The sequence below is a fragment of the Bos taurus genome, chromosome 10, assembly GCF_002263795.3.
Source record: "Bos taurus isolate L1 Dominette 01449 registration number 42190680 breed Hereford chromosome 10, ARS-UCD2.0, whole genome shotgun sequence".
Taxonomy (NCBI): Eukaryota; Metazoa; Chordata; class Mammalia; order Artiodactyla; family Bovidae; genus Bos; species Bos taurus.
In genome coordinates this window covers 77,659,486-77,681,067 of record NC_037337.1, presented here as the reverse complement: position 1 = coordinate 77,681,067, position 21,582 = coordinate 77,659,486, and the positions used below count along the sequence as shown (strand labels likewise).

Here is a 21,582-nt window from a genome sequence, read left to right as displayed (position 1 = left end):
GTATATACATACAATCAAATATTGTTCAGCCATGATAAAATATGGAAATTCTACCATTTGTGACAACACAGATGAGCCTTGAAAGCATGGCTCCAGGATCAAATAGATCGGAGAGAAAAAGACAAATATTGTATGATCTCACTTATGTGTAGACTCTAAAAAAGTTGAACTCATGGTACAAAGAGTATATTGGTGGTTTCCAGGATCAGGGATAGGGGAGTGAGGGTGAGGTAATGGACAAAGGCGATCAAAGAGAACAAACTTCAAGTTATAAGATGAATAAGTTCTGGGGATCTAATGTACAATATGATGGCTGTGATTAATAATACTGTATTATATATATACCTGAGAGCTAACAGAGTAGATTTTGAAAATCTTACAGTACACACACAGACACAAAAGATAACTATGTTGTGAGGTGATGAATGTGTAACTAACCTAATTATGGTAAAAATTTCACAATATATACATATACCAAATCATCACGTTGGGGACTTCCCTCATGGTCCAGTGGTTAAAAATTCACCTTCCAATGCGGAGGAGGTGGGTTCAATCCCTGGTCAGGAAACTAAGATCCCACATGCCGTGGGACAATTAAGCCTGCACAGAACTACTGAGCCCACACACCACAACTAGGGAAAAGCCTGTGTGCCCCAACAAAGATCCCATGTACAACAACTAAGACCCAAAGCAGCCTTTCCCATCCCCCCAAAACTCACCTCACTGCACATTTTAAATTTACACAATGATATGTGTCCACTGTACGTCAGTAAAGCTGGGGAAAAGTTCATACTACCAGGGCAGTGATTGATATTAAGTTCTTTAGCCAGCTCTATTTCTAATTAAGCGCTTCCCAGGTGGTGCAGTAGTAATGAATCTACCTGTCAACGCAGGAGACGCAGGTCTGATTCCTGGGTTGAGAAGATCCCGTGGAGAAGGAAATGGCAATCCACTCCAATATTCTTGCCTGGAAAATCCCATGGACAGAGTAGTCTGGCAGGCTATACAGTCCATGGGGCTGCAGAGTTGGACATGACTGAGCATACATCTATGTCATGTCATGCATTTACAATCAAAGGTAGTTTGTTACTAGCTAGGTAGATACTACAAATACTATTTTACTGGTAAAATTAATTCAATATGTATGAAAATGGGAACCTGGAAATGTAGAAGAATTTTGCGAACAATTTTGTGAACAATATGTACAAACATAGTTACTCTAGAATATCACAACCTTTGGAATTACATGTTAGGCCTAGGTTTCAAAACCATATGTCGTTCAGGGGCTCATTCGGACATTCTCAAACACCTGAATAGAAAGTACACCAAAACATGTTATCAGAACGACTATCACAACTGCAAGAGAGCCCTTCACAAAAGACACTATAAAAACAACTAAAGAAGACTAAGAGCATGCCCTCTGACAAAGTTACAGAACAGATTGTGACTGTTTTTGCACCTGCTTACAAACATTTGTGTGTGGCAGGATTCGATCTGAGTCTTGCCAACACTTTAACATATTAAAGAGAGCAAAATTATGGGGGAGAGTTTTATCTTCCTCACTGACCTCTGCTTTTTGAAAGGTACCAATAGTGCTAAAGAAAAAAAAATCAAATAATAATGACTTGGCTGGTTTACAACAAACTTCTATGCATGCACGTGTGCGTGTGTGTGTGTGTGTGTATGTGTGTGTGCATGCATGCACAGGTACAGTACATACCACTATCAGTATGTGGAGAAATGTACTATTCATAATACTAGGAAGTACACTGATGATTGAGATACAGTGAAATGACTTTTGTATTCTTCTCAAGGATCAGAATAAGGACTGATGCTAGATTTGGCTCAAAAACTCATAAATCTCAGTTTGTACACATCTCCTTAAACGGAAAAACACATAGTTTGTGTACAGTCTTCCAAAAAAGGTGACACTGGGCCCAAATATAAGGATTATTATAGCATAACAAGAAATGAAGCCAGATATGGCAAGATATTACCTAATGTGGACAACGACACCAGCAGTTTATGACCTTCGGGAACTCTAAAGGGCCAAGGGAGCTACATTTAGATGCATCACATTTATTTCCTCTCCATACGGTCATACCACTTCCAAAAAATTTATGTATCGTTGACCAAATAAATTTAGAACTTAAACTTACAGCATGTGGTTTCTTCCCACAGATTCTATGACCCTCATTAAACACTGCAATACTGTGATCATAGCAAACTGTGTCAAATGTGCCATCTGTATTTCTTTACACAGATTATAAACTATTACTACAGTTAAGTTCAATAAACATGAAACACCATCACTACAGCTTACACAAGTGCATTTATATAACTAAAAGATCTAACAATTCTCTAATACTGGTATATGGACATCTTTGATCACATTTAACAATTATCAAAAGTAACAGTAATAATAAATAGGATAGTTTTCATTATCTGTAGACTAGTAAAACATATTGTCCTGAAGATAATATTTAACAGAAGAGGAACATGAGAAGGTATTAAAAAATGACCAATAGGGAGTGTACTGAAAATTAGATACAAACTCCTAAATCCTCAGAAGATTCTGCTTTTACTTCTGACACTGACTCTCAGAAAAATGACTAAGTCATTTTAGCTTCTGTACATATCATTTAGTAACAGATAATATTTTTGAAGTGTTATTGAATATAAATGAGAATTAACATTAAACTATACTTTTGAGTGTCCTTTTTTTCTTTAATGAAGATACAGTATTCTATATTTATTAAGTGCACCCTGGCTTCTCTCCAAACATTATACTCTTTTATGCATTTCTGATGTACAATTATCTCTGCCAAGCAATCACATTTGCATACATTTTAAAAGAACAAAAAGACTGCATTAAGATCAAATTTATGCTATTTGAACCAGCAACAAGATAAGCATAGTGTGCCAATTTACACTATACCACCTTCTAGCTACTGTAATTCATAAGTTAACTAATACATTGAAGAGTTCTTTACATTCATTCTCTTTCAGACAGCTTTGTCTAGAATTTTGATCAAGCTAAACAACCACTTTGTTTCATGATTTTACCTAAATGAATTATAAAATGGCAGTATGACATCTCAATAATGACATCATTCAAAATGCTTCTATTCTTATTTTTTTATGCACTTGGTAAACTATTCTCAGAGAAATGTTAGTATGTCTCACTATGATTATGTATTTCTCTTTTCTCTTATATTTCTTCTGATTTTTGCTTTATGTATCCTTGTTTCTTTGGTGTTAGGTGTCTGTTGGTTTACAGCATCTATTTTCTTTGTGAATTGCACCTTTTATCGTTACAAATATTCATCTTTGCTTCATTTAAAAATAAATTAATTAATTAAAAAAAAACAAAACTTCCCAGTGAAATAAAAGTACGCCTAAAAGAAATGAGAGAAATGGCTCAGGAAAGTTTTTTTCCTTGTACACTGTTTATAGGAGATTATGCATCATCTATAAATGAAGTAACACTGAAACTGATGAATCACTATGGCCATATTTCCTATTATTATTTACCTTTAATTATCAGTAATATGTGTTTGAAACCATTATCAGTTCATTAATGCTAACATAAAAGAATAAAGAATAAAAGATTAAAAAAACATTTAGTCAAGGCCCCTAAATTCAAATATTCAAACATCATAAAGTGTTTAATGCATACTCACTTTGTCTATATGACAAAACTAAATCACAAAGTTTAAATAACTTCATCTTGGTTATTTAAGATTTTAATATTTTTATTCATGTGATATCTTTCTCAAAGAACAGCCCAATCTTCCCTAAATGCCTGAGTAGTTATCAGATCAGATCAGATCAGATCAGTCGCTCAGTTGTGTCCGACTCTTTGCAACCCCATGAATCGCAGCATGCCAGGCCTCCCTGTCCATCACCAACTCCCGGAGTTCACTCAGACTCATGTCCATCGAGTCAGTGATGCCATCCAGCCATCTCATCCTCTGTCGTCCCCTTCTCCTCTTGCCCTCAATCCCTCCCAGCATCAGAGTCTTTTCCAATGAGTCAACTCTTCGCATGAGGTGGCCAAAGTACTGGAGTTTCAGCTTTAGCATCATTCCTTCCAAAGAAATCCCAGGGCTGATCTCCTTTAGAATGGACTGGTTGGAGTAGTTATAATGAATAATTAAAATTTCTATATTTTAAATAAAGCTCACGGTCAGTTCTGTTCAGTTCAATTGCTCAGTCGTGTCCGACTCTTTGCGACCCCATGGACTGTGTAGCATGCCAGGCTTCCTTGTCCATCACCAACTCTCAGAGCTTGCTCAAACTCATCTCCATCAAGTCAGTGATGCCATCCAACCATCTCATCCTCTGTCGTCCCCTTCTCCCCCGCCTTTCTTCGCATCACATGGCCAAAGTACTGGAGTTTCAGCTTCAGCATCAGTCCTTCCAATGAATAGTTAGGATTTTAATATCTTTATTCATGTGACACCTTTCTCAAAGAATGGTGCAAAAAAAAAAAAAAAGAATGGTGCAGTCTTCCCTAAAGGCCCTTCTGAGTAGTTATAATGAATAATTAAAATTTATGTATTTTAAATAAAGCTTATGGTGGGCAAATATAATTCCAACATATAAAACCAACTCATCTTAAAAAAATTCATATAATTCAGTTATGAAAGCCAAATCCTAAGGAACAAAACCTATTCTATACTCCTTCATGATCTAGTATATTATGTAATTATTTTGTCTCTGTAAAGACTTATAAATTTATTGAATATGATCATCTATCCCAATCAACCTTCTCTACTTTTGTATTCTAGGCCAAAAAAAGTCAACTGATTTTCTCAGGGTAAACAGTCACTCTGAGGAACATGTACATTTTATGAAATCTAATGTGTTATGCTAAATATTTAATATGATTTTTTTTCCTTTCTAGTAAAGAGAAACAAGTATTCTGAGTTCTAGGAAAGTGTTTAAATTATGTTTTTTTTTTTAATTATCAACTATCATTAACTAAAGAGCTATTTATTGACAAACTACTAATAGAAAGGAATTCTTCCAGGTATGCTTTAAAATCTCCTTTAAAACTATTCCCACACTAACTTCTCTCCAAACCTATGATGACTGTGGGTTACCTGAAATAAACACACAAATTTTACCTTGTGCAACACATTTTCTGGCAATCACTTCTATATAGATGATTCCCAAAGGTATCTTTCTCATCCTGACTTTTTCCCTGACTTCTAGATTAACTTTCCAACCTTCCACTGGATAGGTTTAGAAAGCACATCAAGATCAATCTATCTAGATTTCACCTTGATCTCTTTCTCCTAAGAGATACACTGTATTGGTCAATGAAGCAGAGATCACTGATATTAGTAAAAAACAAAACAAAACAAAAACTTCCAACCTGCCCAAACTCCTACTTTCCTTTACCACACAACAGGGGGTACAATGGGAGAAAAAATTAAAAATAAATCAAAGGAAAACCTGAACAACCAGACCTTAAAATGGGCAAGAAACAGAACAGATCTAGGGATCTAAATATAGGAACTACTGGGAATCTCTTTATAGCAGCTGTATTAAGATAAATGAATTCCAACAATTTTCAATATAGGTAGTTTTCATTTCAAGTAGAATAAAATAGTTAATGGCAAACCCTGCTCTACTCATGGACTGTTGGCTCAACAGATGACTCCATGCATGGAATTCTCCAGGCAAGAACACTGGAGTGTGTAGCCATTCCCTTTTCCAGGAGATCTTCCCAACCCAAGGATCAAACCCAGGTCTGCACTGCAGGCAGATTCTTTACTGTCTGAGCAACCAGGGAAACCCTGTTGTAATAGTAACAATAAAAATAATTTGAAAACAAGTAACTTGAAAATATAACCCATTTAAAGCCATTAGATAGGTATTTTCAAATGCAGGATTAAATTAACTAACAATCCAGAGAACAGCATTATATAACTAGCCCATGTTTTTATCTAGGGAGCACTTACTGTCTAGCTATGACATGAGGAACAGGTTTGGATTCTACAAAAGATTTTGAAAATTTGGGAACTATAGGAACAACAAATTTATAGCCAGTTTTGTCCATGGTACAGTAGCTTAATTTGAAGAGATGCTTGTTGTTGTTCAGTAACTAAGTCTTGTCTGACTCTTTGTGACCCCACAAACTGCAGCACACCAGGCTTCCCTGTCATCTCTACCTCCCAAGGTTACTCAAACTCATGTTCATTGAGTCAGAGATGCCATCCAACCATCTCACCATCTGTTGTCCTCTTCTTCTCTTGCCCTCAATCTTTCCCAGCATCAGGGTCTTTTCAAATGAGTCAGCTCTTTGAATCAGGTAGCTAAAGTACTGGAGTTTCAGCTTCAGCATGTCGTTCCAATGAATGTTCCGGGTTGATTTCATTTAGGACTGACTGGTTTGATCTCCTTGCAGTCCAAGGGACTCTCAAGAGTCTTCTCCAACACAACAGTTCAAAAGCATCAATTCTTTAGTGCTCAGTCTCCTTTACAGTCCAACTCTCGCATATATATGACTACTGGAAAAATCATAGCTTTAGATTATATGGACCTTTGTCAGCAAAGTAATGTCTCTGCTTTTTAATACACTGTCTAGGTTGTTATAGGTATTCTTCCAAGGAGCAAGAGTCTTTTAATTCATGGCTGCAGTCACTGTCCAAATTGATTTTGAAGTCCAAGAAAATGAAATCTGACACTGTTTCCACATTTTCCCCATTTGCCATGAAGTGATAGAACTGGATGCCATGACCTTAGTTTTGTGAATGCTGAGTTTTAGGTCAGCTTTTTCACTCTCCTCTTTCACCTTTATCAAGAGGCTCTGTAGTTCCTCTTCACTTTCTGCCATTAAAGTGGTATCGTCTGCATGTCTGAGATTGTTGATATTTCTCCTGGCAATCTTGATTCCAGCTTGTGATTCATCCAGCCCAACATTTCACATGATGTACTCTTTATGTATGTTAAATAAGCAGGGTGACAATATACAGTCTTGACGTACTCCTTTCCCAATTTTGAACCAGACCATTGTTTCACGTCCAGTTCTAAGTACTGCTTCTTGTCCTGCATACAGGATTCTCAGGAGCCAGGTAAGGTGGTCTGGTAATGCCACCTCATTAAGAATATTTCACAGTTCGTTGTGATCCACACAATCAAAGGCTTTAGCATAGTCAATGAAGCAGAAGTAGATTTTCTTTTGGAATTCCCTTGCTTTTTTTTTATGATCCAGTGGATGTTGGCAATTTGATCTCTGGTTCTTCTGCCTTTTCTAAACTCAGCTTATACATCTGGAAGTTCTCAGTTCACGTACCACTGAAGCCTAACTTGAAGGATTTTGATGATAATCTTGCTGGCATGTGAAATGAGTGCAACTGTATGGTAATTTGAACACTCTTTGGCATTGTCTTTCTTTGGGATTGGAATGAAAACTGACCTTTTCCAGTCCTGTGGCCACTGCTGAGTTTTCCAAATTTGCTGGCATATTGAGTGTAGCACTTTCACAGTATCATCTTTTAGGATTTGAAATAGCTCAACTGGAATTCCATCATCTCCACTAGTTTTGTTCGTAGTAATGCTTCCTAAGGCCCACTTGACTGCATATCACAGGATGTCTGGCTTAGATGAGTGATCATACCATCGTTGTTATCTGGGTTATTTGAGATCTTTTTTGTATAGTTCTGTGTATTCTTGCCACCTCTTCTTAATCTCGTCTGCTTTTTTTAGGTAGGTCCTTGCTGTTTCTGTCCTTTTTTGTGCCCATCTTTCCATGAAATGTTCCCTTGGTATCTCCAATTTTCTTGAAGAGATCTCTAGTCTTCCCCATTCTATTGCTTTCCTCTATTTCTTTGTATTATTCACTTAAGAAGGCTTTCTTATCTCTCCTTGCTATTCTCTGTGACTCTGCATTCAGTTGGGAATATCTTTCCCTTTCTCCTTTGCCTTTCACATTTCTTCTTTCTCAGCTATTTGTAAGACCTACTAAGACAACCACTTTGTCTTCTTGCATTTCTTCTCCTTGGAGATCGTTTTGGTCACTACTTTCTATACAAAGTTATGAACCTCCGTCCATAGTTTTTCAGGCACTCTATCAGATCTAGTCCCTTGAATCCCTTCATTACTTCTACTGTATAATCACTAGGGGTTTGATTTAGGTTATAGCTGACTAGATTAGTGGTTTTCCCTACTTTCTTCAATTTGAGCCTGAATTTTGCAATAAGGAGCTGATGATCTGAGCCACAGTCAGTTCCAGGTCTTGTTTTTGCTGACTGTAAAGAGCTTCTTCAGCTTTGACTGCAAAGAATATAATCAATCTGATTTCGGTACTGACCTTCTGGTGATGTCCATGTGTAAAATCACCTCTTGTGTTGTTGGAAGAGAGTGTTTGCTATCACCAATGGTCATGGGATGCTAGAGAGAAATTTTAAGACGGACTAAAATTTTTCAGTCCTGGACATTACAAGACAAAGTCCTATTTGAGACCTACCTTAAAGTCATAGTTATTTTTTTTTTCACTGTTTGCTATATTTATATGATACACGGTTTAAGATGCCAATGAGCAAGACTGAACACATCTAAAAGGCCGACTAAATTTCCCACAATATTTAAGTCCTGAAAGAAATCCATCAAGTCCTCAATTAAAAAGCATGGAAGATTTACACCTAAGTAACAAGCAAGAAAAAGAAGTGGGCTAAGTATTACTAATTTAGCCATGACCCAGCTCAATCCCTAATTGCACTAGATGACATAACAGTCCCAGAAATAATATATCCATATCAGAGGGAAGTTTCCATAATTTCCAAACTACTTTTAGACAACATATTTTCAAAATATTTTGTCACACTATCTAACAAAAATAAAGATCCCCTGAAGTGGGAAATGGCAACCCACCCTAGTATTCTTAAAAAAGGGAAAAAAAAAAAAAAAAATTCCTGGACATGTAAGGAGGAAAAAAATCTGACCAATAACCAATAGGAAAAGATGAACAAAAAATGATCCAGATATCATCCAGGCATTAGTAGACAATATAATAGCTATATTAGAATAATGACTTAAAGAAATTATTTAAAAAACATGGACAATATTGATGAAAAATAGAAAATTTACAAAAAATTTTGAAATCATACACAGAAAGGTTGAAAGCAAAGAGAAAAAAGATAAACTAAAACATCAATCAAAATAAAGTCATTGAAGCAGTTAAAAAAAAAAAGAATGAACTAGATATTTTGGAATCAAAATATATAAAAAATTACTAATTGGGTGTGCTTAACATCAGAATTAGTGCAGAAGACAGATTAAATAAATTGGAAGACAGTTCAAAACAGAACACATAAAATGAAGTACAAAAACAAATTAGATTGTGAAAAACACATAAAAGGCATGTGAGACATCATAAAAGGAAATGTACTAATACGTGTAAGTGGAGTTTCAAGAGAAAAGAGAAAGAATAGTCTAGAAGCAGTATTTAAAGAGGTAATAGCTGAGGATTTTCTAAAACCTATGATATCAAATCTCAGAATTGAGCTCAGTGAATTTCAAACTAGATAAAAACAAAGTTATATCTGGGTGTCACGGTCAACTTATATAACACCAAGACAAAAATTAAAATGCAAAAGTAGCTAAAGAAAAAGATGAACTTCAAGTAAAATTGCTGACTTTTCAACAAAAACTATGTAAGTGAGAAAACAATAGAATGACATGTTTAAAGTGCTAAAAAAATTAAATTCTAATGTGCCAAATTAAATTGTATACAAGCAAACATTATCTCAACAGTGCATATGTTTTAAAAGTTTTTGGAAAAAGAAAATCAAAAAACATTTATTGCCATCAAATTTGCACTACCAAAAATACTAAAGGATATTCTCCAGACTGAGGGGAAATGATCAGCATGGAAGAAATAAACTGCAGGAAGGAATAAACAACATTAGAAAGAATAAATATGTAGTTAATTATAGAGGAATATGATTAATTTATATCAAAATTATAATAACATAATGTGCACTTTATAACAGACACTGGGTTAAAATACAGTCCTAAATACCTAGCAAGTTTAAAAGAAAAATCACAAAAGAAATTTGAAACTATTTTTGACTGAATATCAATTAAAATAAGTCACTGACAGAATTGGCAAGATGCAACTGTGCTCTCTACAGCTGTGATTAGTGCGAAATTTATAGCTCTCCAGGCATATGTTAGGAAAAAAGCAAGGCTTAAAATGAATAATATAAAATTCTTTCTGAAAAAGCTTTAAACAGAAAGAAAAAAAAAAAAACCCTCCAAAGATACTACAAGAAGGAAATTAACAAACTAAGAATAGAAATCAATAAAATTACAAACATACAATGGGGGGGGAAAAAACAGGAGAAATTCTTCAAAAAAATAAATAAAATCAATAAACTGCAAGATAAAAGGGGAAAATATAAACAAATCAAGAATGAAAAAGGAAACAGTACTACAGATATTATAGGTGAAAAGTAAAAAGGAATTATGAACAGCTTTATGCTAATATATTTGAAAATCTTGATAAAATGGACATATTTCTTAAAAAATACATTTTACCAAAACTGACATTAAAAAAAATAGAAAATATGCATGGTCCAATTTCTATTAAAAAAAAACAAATGTAAAATCTGAAGTCTTCCCACATGTCTCCTGTCTCTACAAAAACCAACCTATGTTCCTCCCCCCGCTCACCCAAAATAAAGACTTCAGGCCCAGACAGCTTCACTGGTGAAATTCTAACAAAGATATAAAATAGAATGGATTCCAATTTTATATGAACACTTTCTGAGAATAAAATTTTTCTATATAACCTTAATACTAAAACCCTAAAGACACTGTAAGAAGGAAATATTATAGGTAAGCATGTCTTGTTAACATAGCAAACAATCCACTAGCAAATTCAATACAGCTATATATGACAAGGTTAATACAAATTCCAGGGAGAAAGCATCTGATTGTTAGACTGAGAAGGCTAGGAATATTGACTAAAAATCTCACTAAGATATTCTAACATAGGAAAGGAATATTTTCCATATGGAAAAGTAAGACATTCTTGATAGCATAAGGAATAATGGATGGAGGATTGCCAAAATAAAAGTAAAAAAAAAAAAGGTGGGGGGAAGGTTATAGCTTGATTCCCTACACACTCCAATCTATTTACTTTCTATAAGAATAGAATCAGTATACTCTTTTAATGGAAAGACTCTTGCTCCTTGGCAGAAAAGCTATGACAAACCTAGACAGCAGATTCTAAAGCAGAGACATCACTTTTCTGACAAAGGTCCATATAGTCAAATCTATGGTTTTTCCAGTAGTCATGTATGGATGTGAAAGTTGGACCATAAAGAAGGATGAGCACTAAACAATTCATGCTTTGGAACTGTGGTGCTGGAGAAGACTCTTGAGAGTTCCCTGGACAGCAAGGAGATCAAACCAGTCAATCCTAAAGGAAATCAACCCTTTATTCATTGGAAGAGACTGATGCTAAGGCTGAAGCTCCAATACTTTGGCTACCTGATGCATACAGCTGACTCATTGAAAAAGACTCTGATGCTGGGAAAGATTGAAGGCGGGAGGAGAAGGGGACGACGGAGGATGAGTGGTTGGATGGCATCACCGACTCAATGAACATGAGTTTGAGCAAACTCCGGGAGATGGCTGACGGACAGGGAAGCCTGGCATGCTACAGTCTATGGGGTCACAAAGAGTCGTACACAACTAAGCGACTCAACACAAGTACACTCTTTACAAATGAGATAAGCACTTAGGGAGAAGGTTGCCTACAGCAAATCCTCTAAACAACCAACAGGAACAAAGGCATCTGCAATTTCTAATACCAGTTTCACAAACTGAAGTAAGATATGACCTATGAAAAACTACATCAGTTTCCTTCCTACCCATGGCAGTTTTTCATTCTTTTGTTGTATCAGACAAATTTTTCCACTGGAAGATTCATGATTTGGCTCTAATCCAACTGAGGAGTATGTAGCTCAGAAATACAGATACTCTAAGTTAATTATACCTTCATGGTCTGTAAAATTTAGCTTATAGCTAATATCTAAATTCCAGAAGAAATATTTTCTTTCCTAGACCAAAAAAAAGGCTACAGATTCACACAGAATTTTTTAAAATTATGCTCCCCAAAATAAATGGAAGTAGAATAAGGAATTAAGAGGAAAGCTTTCAATTAAGCACTCCTTAAATTTTACAAGTTCTGTCCAGTTCTGACATCTGTCAATGAGGTTCACTGCTCACAGGGTTTCATAACAAGTTTCAGTAATTTTCCAGGTGTTTTCTGCTAATTTCTACTCTGAGAGGCAGAATGGCGGGTTCAAATCCTAAGAATAAGAAGCAAAGATTCTGTGAACTGATAGCAACTTCACATTAGTAAAAGTTGAGACAAAACAAATATGAAATTTGAAAAGGCATTCCTGTAGGGTGGCATGCTAAAAAGCAATGACTTATAAGCTTTTAAAGAAAGATATTGCGTGTATATTCAAGATGCTGGCAATCAACAAGTAAGAAAAGGATGATTGGGGAAAGCCAGATAAAAGCATGAAGGAAACATGGGAAAATAAGCAGATGTACCTTGGTACCAAAGCCATGCAATTTAATCATTAATTAAGGTCAGCAACACCTCATGTCTAGATTAATACTGTATTTCCCAGTTAATTTCACTCTAGTCAAGTACAAGGCAAAATCTACCTGAAAATCTAAATCTTCCTCAACCATTTTCACAGTGTCACTCCTCTGCTGAAAAACCAATTATGATTTCTTGTTATCTATCAACCAAGCCTACACTAAACTCTGGCTGTTTAAGACCACTATAATGTGACCTAATCTATTCAACATTACATCTAGAGATGAGAACTGTGGGTCAAAATGGCTACAAATTCTTTGCAGTTCCTACTTCCATTCCCTACATGTGGAAAGTCCCTTTGACTTGCAAAGATTAACAGAATGTGGCAGAAGTGACTGTGTAACTTTTCATGCTTGGCCTCAAGAGGATTTGCAATTTCTACTTTTGCCTGCTTAGAACACTGCAAGGTAAGAAACCAGGGCTATCCTTCTAGAGAAGCCAGATAGGGGGAACCAGCTGACGGTCCCTTAATCACGAAACATTTGTGAGGTCATCAGACTGCCCAATCACAATGAAGCCACCAGATGGCTACAACCACATCAATGATCCCAGATATCATTAGAAAAACAGTCCAGCTGAGGCCAACTGAAATAGAATAATCAGAAGCAAATAAATGTTTACTGGTTTATGCTACTATATTTTTATTTTATATCTACACATATATACATAAAATACATTTTGTTATATATGAAACCCCAGTTTTTAAAAAGAATTCAATAAGAAAACAAATAACTCAATTTATAAATAAGCAAGAAATCTGAGTAGATACTTCACCAAAGCACATACATGAATAGGAAATAAGCACATAAAAAAATGCTCACCATCATTAATCATTACAGAAATGCAAACTGAAACTATATGAGATGACACTACAGATCTATTAAAACAGCTAAAGTAAAAACACCTGACAACAGCATGTGCCAGCAAGGGTGAGAGCTGTAACCCTCAAGCACTGCTGGTGGAAATAAAAAATAGTTCAAGTACTCTGGAAAACATTTGGGTAGCCTCTTATATACAGTTAAAATGCACTTACACATGACCCAGCAATTCTACTCCTAGGTATTTACCCAAGAGAAATAAAAACTCACACACAGAAACTCAGGAAAAATGCTTTTAACAGCTTCATTCATAATAGCCCCCAAAATGGAAATATTAACATCTTTCAACTGGTGAATGCATTCAAAGACAACAACAACATTGACACAAACATACTAAGGAATACTACTCAAAAATGAACTACCAATACACAAAGCAGCACTGATGAATCTCAAATATATCACGCTAAATGGAAAAAAAAAAAAAAAAAGACATAAAGGCTACCTATTGCATGATTCTAGTTATATGACATTTTGGAACAGAAAAGTAACACAGAATAGAAAATACATCACTAGATGCCAGGGACAGAAGGTAGAATATAATTTTAACTACAAAAGGGAACAACAGAATTCTGGAGCGAGACAGAATTCTTCTATAATTTGATTGTGGTGCTGGTTACATGACTGTAAGGATCTGTCAAAATTCATAGACATTTTAGCTAAAAGGAGTGAATTTTACCATATAGAAATTATTCATCAACAATTCAGAATTAAATATATATACAGATACACACAGAAATACACACAGGATGATGCTTTTGAACTATGGTATTGGGAGAAGACTCTTGAGAGTCCTTTAGACTGCAAGGGGATCAAATCAAGTCAATCCTAAAGGAAATAAACCCTGAATATTCATTGGAAAGACTGATGCTGAACATGAAGTTTCAATACTTTGGCTACCTGATGTGAAGAGCCAACTCATTGAAAAAGACCCTGATGCTGGGAAAGACTGAAGGCAACAGGAGAAGCGGGCAGCAGAAAATGAGATGGTTGGACAGCATTACTGATTCAATGGACATGAATTTGAGCAAACTCTGGGAGACAGTGGAAGACAGAAGAGCCTGGCATGCTTGCAAAGAGTCAGATATGACTTAGCGACTGAAAAACAACAACATACAGCAACCTCCCCACATTGATCTAAAACATTTGTATCCCTCAGAGTAATGATCTTCAAATTATTTTCCCAAATTTGTAGTCCTATCAACAAGATTAGCAAACACAAGCTAGAGGGTTGGGCAACTGCTTTTAAAAAATGACTGTCCTGAATGTTTAAAAATTGTAGTTTCAGACTTCTGACTTACTTTTCAATTTCAAGCCATATACCGTATCTAAAAGAAATAACCTAACTTTACAAGACATCTGAATTAGGTGGTTCCAGTGGTAAAGAATCCACCTGCCAATGTAGGAGACACAGGAGATGCAGATTTGATACCTGGGTCAGGAAGATCCCCTGGAAGAGGAAATGGAAACCTACTCCAGTATTCTTGCAGGGATAATCCCATGGACAAAGGAGCCTGGTGGGCTCTACAGTCCATAGGGTTGCAAAGAGTCTGACACGACTGAGCATGCACACATGCAGGCTTCTGGGTTACTTTCTAATTCCAATCCACATACTGTATCTCAAAAAAATAATCTAGCTTTATAGACATTTGAATTAATTCTACATAGTCTACCTTCTGAACATATTTTCTTATTAAAAAAAGACACAGAAAACTGAGTATGAAATATTACAATAAAGGGAGAAAAAGAAACCAATGCCACTAGCACCTCTACTGCTCCTCCTTTGATATCAGGGACTTTAAAATAAAATCTCTTGGTGCACTGGGATGACCCAGAGGGATGGTATGGGGAGGGAGGTGGGAGGGGGGTTCAGGACGGGGAACACGTGTACACCCGAGGTGGATGCATGTTGATGTATGGCAAAACCAATACAATATTGTAAAGTAAAATAAATAAATAAAAATTTTAAAAATAAATAAAATCTCTTTGGAGAAAACACAAATGGTCCTATCAATAAAGTTGATGGAAAGGCCTGAGGAAGTTTTCTTCCCTAATTAATTACATATTATCTTAAAATTATTTGTGTGTGTGTGTGTATATACAGGCTCCTCTGCTCCATCTGTGCTTTCAGATTGTATATATGCTATAACATGACATATTAAATGTCTACACTCTTAGAAGTTGTCTCTACATTTGAGAAGCTGAGAACTTAATTCTTCAGAAACATGAAAGACTACAAAGAAAGTGACTTAAGAAACTCAAAGATTATTTTGCAGAAGGAATAACTCATATTAAAGCAAGTTTTCCTTCCTGCAATAGAAACAAATATTAGATTGGCCAAAAAGTTCATTCAGGATGTTTCCATGACATCTGAAAGAAAATCCTGACCGAACTTTTTGGCTAACCTAATGCCTGGCTGTTAGAAATAAGCCAACTGAAATATAAGTACTTAAGTTGAAATTAGGGGGGAAATAAGCAATTTTTTATAAGTCTAAATTAAGAGGCAACTCTTTTTTCAAGGAGCAAAATTCCTATAATGTAGAATAAGATCTTACTATAAGGATTCTCCAAAATTAACTACTCTTGCTGATTTGCTACATGAGATGTTTACTTGAGATTTCTGAATCATTTACTTCTCACTGGTTTCTACTCAAGAGTGAAAGTGAAAGTCACTCAGTTAGTCCATGGAATTCTCTAGGCCAGAATACTGGAATGGGTAGCTGTTCCATTCTCCAGGGTATCTTCCCAACCCAGGGATCGAACCCAGGTTTTCCACATTGCAGGCGGATTCTTTACCAGCTAAGCCACAAGGGAAGCCCCTCTATTCAGAGAGGCAAAACAATTCACCAGTTCCCTGGCTGTCCACTCAAACTGCCAGGATTCAAAATAAGTGCCATCATTTGTGAAAACTGTGATCTTGGGAAAAATTAAATCACTTAATATTCTGTTGATTCCTTATCTGTAAAATGGTTATAAAATCAGAACCAGCATCCCATCAAAAAGTTGTGTAATTCAATGAGATAATCCATATAAAGTCTTTAGCACAGTACTTGGCACAAAATAAACTCTCAACAAATGTCAGCTATTATTACTATCTTCTAATTGTCAATCTTTGGTTCCCATAACAAATGAGTAAGACTCTACTGAAAAGACCATCCTTTCCATGAACCTCCCTGGCTCTTCTCAACAAGGAAATAAAATGATACACAAATTTCAAAAAGTTATCTGTTCGCTTTCTAATTCCTGATTACTTTGTACTTTGCTGACTGGTACTACTCCTACAAATGATAGGGATGATGTTTCATTCATTGTTGTAAAACTCGTTTAACACATATCCCAGCTTTCCAAAGAACATAAAGAGATCAAAAATAATATCAGGGTGAAAAAAAGTTATGGAACTAAACAAAAGGAAAGAACTGAGTTCTAAATAAAGAGTGAAGGGCAGTGAGGGCAGGGAAGCACCAAGGGTGGATGATGCTGCCACCAACATTTCTTCATAGAATGTAGAAATGTAGAAGGCTGTAGAAATGTAGAAGGCTCCTCAGCCTCCACAGCACCACTCTCTCCAGTTCTCCTTCTCCAATTACTCTGAAGGCTCTATGCACAACGGAATGCTTCCACTTTCAACCCCTCAGTTTATTTGTTTCTCAAAAAAGAAATGACTTTGTATTCTTTTTCTCTACACTACTTCCCTTAGAGTCAATTATCACCTGTAGATGAGTCTCACTTTTTCATCTTCTCAAATCTTCGACTGCTGTCTTGAGAGACAGCAAGCACTAAATATATAACCACTTTCAAATTTAAGTATGAGGAATGAGAAGATACTAAAGAACTTCTAAATTCAATAACTTTGAAAACAAATATAGAGATTATCTATTTTACACTACATTCACTTGCTCCCCAAAATACAGAACTTTGTTTTTCCCAAAAGTTGATGACTTCTAACAGATATTTGTCACATTTTTTAATAGACTAGAAGTAGCAATTATAATAAATCTCTAGATTCCAGATACAGTTGTTTTAAGAATGAATTTTTTTCATTTCATAAGTTACAGTTAGACTTAGTCTCTCAATTATTATAATGTGTTTATTATAGTCCATGATGAACATTTTAATATGGACTAATTCAAATCATACAAAGCTTAATTTATTAAAATTATCAAAATTCTGAAGATAATTTGAAACATAATGTAAGTACATAAATTGAATAGCACAGTTTTTCTATACTAAAATTCGTATATAAAACAAGATCTGCTAGAGTAATTCTCTATGTTAACTACATAGAGAAGTAGTACAAAAAGTACCTTACTAAGATATTTACATTTTTGCAAAAATAGCAGTTTATAGAAATCATTAAGAATTTTTTAATATCTGACTGAAGCCCTGCACCTAAAAACAAAGTACAATATTTCACCATTCTTCCCAGTTTCTTAGAACCTACCGGAGAGATTCAGCCATTCGCCTCAAGTCTTCATTTTGCTGTTTTAAGCGTTCAAGCTTTGCCAAAATCTTGGACAGTTCTCGACTAGAGTGATCAGGGTGGTCATTATCTCGTACCAAGTGACCACCTATATAAAATAGCAAGGTCCCCCAGGCAAAAAGAATGAGCATGATCCAACGCCAGGAACCAGTCCATGGCCGCATTTTCAGAGTTTCAACTCACTCTCCTGGGGTCCTGGAGCTCAAAGAATTAAAAACATCATCACTCTGTTTCTAACCAGTGCAAAGGTTCCAGCCTTCGTTGTTTCAACACATGATGCTTCAGACAAATTAGTCTCTCCTGTAGTCCTATGGTGACTCTTTTCAAGAGATCCTCCTGGTGGTATGAGTAGGAAGTTTTATTTTCCTGTGCTTCATGGACTCTACATGCTGTGGAAAGAGAAAGAAATTACTTAAAGTATTTAGGATGTGTAAAATAGCATAAGCTGAGATTCATGGAGTTAAAAGAAACATATTGGTTTTAAGTAGCCAATAGACTTAGCAGCAGCAGCAACAGGCTAGCAAATAATGTAACAAGAAAAAAGGAAAAGCTTTTACATCTCCATATTAAATCAAGGCTCTACAACATAAATTAATTAGCTCTAAGATTGAAAGTCCTCCAAATGCCATTATTACTTTTCCTTCTAACATCACTGTGCAATATAGCACATATACTGAGATTTAAAGACTGTATCTTTGAAAATCCACTCAAAACCAAACAAAATGTACTCGACTACATATTCTGGGCTAATATTTCCATTATCTCAAACTGAAACATGTTCTCTGTATGAGTGAATTCATATCTACAAAATTTCAACTCCACCCCCTTCTCACTGCTCAGCTGTCATCACACCATTTCACTCTGCAGGTGACATGCAATTAGCCAAGTAAAGGTTCTCACAGCCATTATATAGCTGGCAACCACTCCAAACATCATAAGCAAAGATTCATATGGATTATGATAGATTATTCCTTCCTCAAATTTATTTTAAAATATCAACCATTGCAACAGAAGTCTAATACCAGTTAAATTTTAGTTACTGTGCATCTTACTACAAAATGGATATGCTTTCTCAGGCTAGGTTATTGGTTTCATTTGTCACTTCTACATCATTAAGCTTTGAATTTTTTGAAAACAAAACAATTTTCTCCCCAAGGAAAAAATCTGTAGGCAAAGATATAACTTTAATACCATTTGATAATTTCAGAGCTATGTAAGAAAAGTCTTATTTCCAGGTACAGAGGTCCGTGTAAAAGAGAAGAGAGAAAAGAAATAGTTTCTATATACAAAACAATGTGATGGGTGCTTAACCATTAATTAAATAGTTACGAAAGACTAGACAGAAAGGTTGAAGAAACGGTTTCAACAATTAAAGAATATGACTACTATTTTTGTCCTTTTGAACCCCAAATCTCAATAAAAAAAATCCACCCTAATGGCCTAAGGGATGTATTTAATTCAGTAAGTTGACAAAAGAAGTATTAACATTTGTGTTAATAATACTGTCTGACAACACATGCACCACTGTAAAATGTTGTCTTACCATATGTTGAACCTATAATACATTCTACTCAATACTAAGCTAAACCAATAAGACATTCAGTTCAGTTCAGTCGCTCAGTCGTGTCCGACTCTTTGCGACCCCATGAATTGCAGCATGCCAGGCCTCCCTGTCCATCACCAACTCCCAGAGTTCACTCAAACTCACGTCCATCAAGTCGGTGACACCATCCAGCCATCTCATCCTCTGTCGTCCCCTTCTCCTCCTGTCCCCAATCCTCCCAGCATCAGAGTCTTTTCCAATGAGTCAACTCTTCGCATGAGGTGGCCAAAGTACTGGAGTTTCAGCTTTAGCATCATTCCTTCCAATGAACACCCAGGACTGATCTCCTTTAGAATGGACTGGTTGGATCTCTTTGCAGGCCAAGGGACTCTCAAGAGTCTTCTCCAACACCACAGTTCAAAAGCATCAATTCTTCGGTGCCCAGCTTTCTTCAGAGTCTAACTCTCACATCCATACACGACCCCTGGAAAAACCATAGCCTTGACTAGACGGACCTTTGTTGACAAAGTAATGTCTCTGCTTTTGAATATGCTATCTAGGTTGGTCATAACTTTCCTTCCAAGGAGTAAGCGTCTTTTAATTTCATGGCTGCAGTCACCATCTGCAGTGATTTTGGAGCCCCCCAAAATAAAGTCTGACACTGTTTCCACTGTTTCCCCATCCATTTCCCATGAAGTGATGGGACCAGATGCCATGATCTTTGTTTTCTGAATGTTGAGCTTTAAGCCAACTTTTTCACTCTCCACTTTCACTTTCATCAAGAGGCTTTTTAGTTCCTCTTCACTTTCTGCCATAAGGGTGGTGTCATCTGCATATCTGGGGAGGTTATTGATATTTCTCCCAGCAATCTTGATTCCAGCTTGTGCTTCTTCCAGTCCAGTGTTTCTCATGATGTACTCTGCATATAAGATAAATAAGCAGGGTGACAATATACAGCCTTGATGTACTCCTTTTCCTATTTGGAACCAGTCTGTTGTTCCATGTCCATTTCTAACTGTTGCTTCCTGACCTGCATATAGGTTTCTCAAGAGGCAGGTCAGGTGGTCTGGTATTCCCATCTCTTTCAGAATTGTCCACAGTTTATTGTGATCCACACAGTCAAAGGCTTTGGCATAGTCAATAAAGCAGAAATAGATGTTTTTCTGGAACTCTCTTGTTTTTTCCATGATCCAGCGGATGTTGGCAATTTGATCTCTGGTTCCTCTGCCTTTTCTAAAACCAGCTGGAACATCAGGAAGTTCACGGTTCACATACTGCTGAAGCCTGGCTTGGAGAATTTTGAGCATTATTTTACTAGCGTGTGAGATGAGTGCAATTGTGTGGTAGTTTGAGCATTCTTTGGCATTGCCTTTCTTTGGGATTGGAATGAAAACTGACCTTTTCCAATAAGACATTAAAAGTGTTAAATCCTCCCTTTCATAGAAAAAGCTAACCTATAAAGACAAATGTGGTAAACAAAAGTATAGAGTTTTCTAAACAAGAACCACCTCAATAACAAATAATAAAAGATATGTTGTAACATTTTACTTAAAATTATAACAATTATCATAAATATTCAAAGCCAGCAAAAGTATAAAATAATTTGAACAGTAACAAGTTTACAGAAACATAAATTTTGTCATACCAAGTGCTTTGGGATTTTATAAACCATCAAAAATATTTAAGATATTAAATTACTACATGGAAGAGGAGAAATTGTGCTCAGTTGCTCAGTCGTGTCTGACTCTTTGTGACCCCATGGACTGTAGCCCGCCAGGCTCCTCTCTGTCCATGGAATTTTCCAGGCAAGAATACTGGAGTGGTTTGCCATTTCCTCCTCCAGGGAATATTTCTGACCCAAGGATCGAATCTGCGTCTGCAGCAACTCCTGCATCGGCAGCAGATTCTATACTGCTGAGCCACCTCGGAAACCCATTAAATTACTGCACTTTAGAGTAATATTGATATTGCATATGAAAAGCAAGAAATTATTGTAGGAGCAAAACATGGTCATTTCTTAATTAAAAGCATGATTTTAATTCTGTCTTTA

General features: G+C 36.0%; 1 protein-coding gene across 12 annotated transcripts in view; it reads right to left on the bottom strand.

Moving 5' to 3' along the window:
- FUT8 (fucosyltransferase 8) overlaps positions 1–21,582 on the bottom strand; it is a 330,255-nt gene that overhangs the window by 157,089 nt on the left and 151,584 nt on the right. For 11 of the 12 annotated variants that reach the window (XM_024997231.2, XM_005211923.5, XM_024997235.2 and 8 more), the window contains one exon: positions 17,951–18,378. In XM_024997231.2, coding sequence (XP_024852999.1) covers positions 17,951–18,153 — 203 coding nt within the window. In that variant the 5' untranslated portion in view covers positions 18,154–18,378. 12 annotated transcript variants of the gene reach the window in all.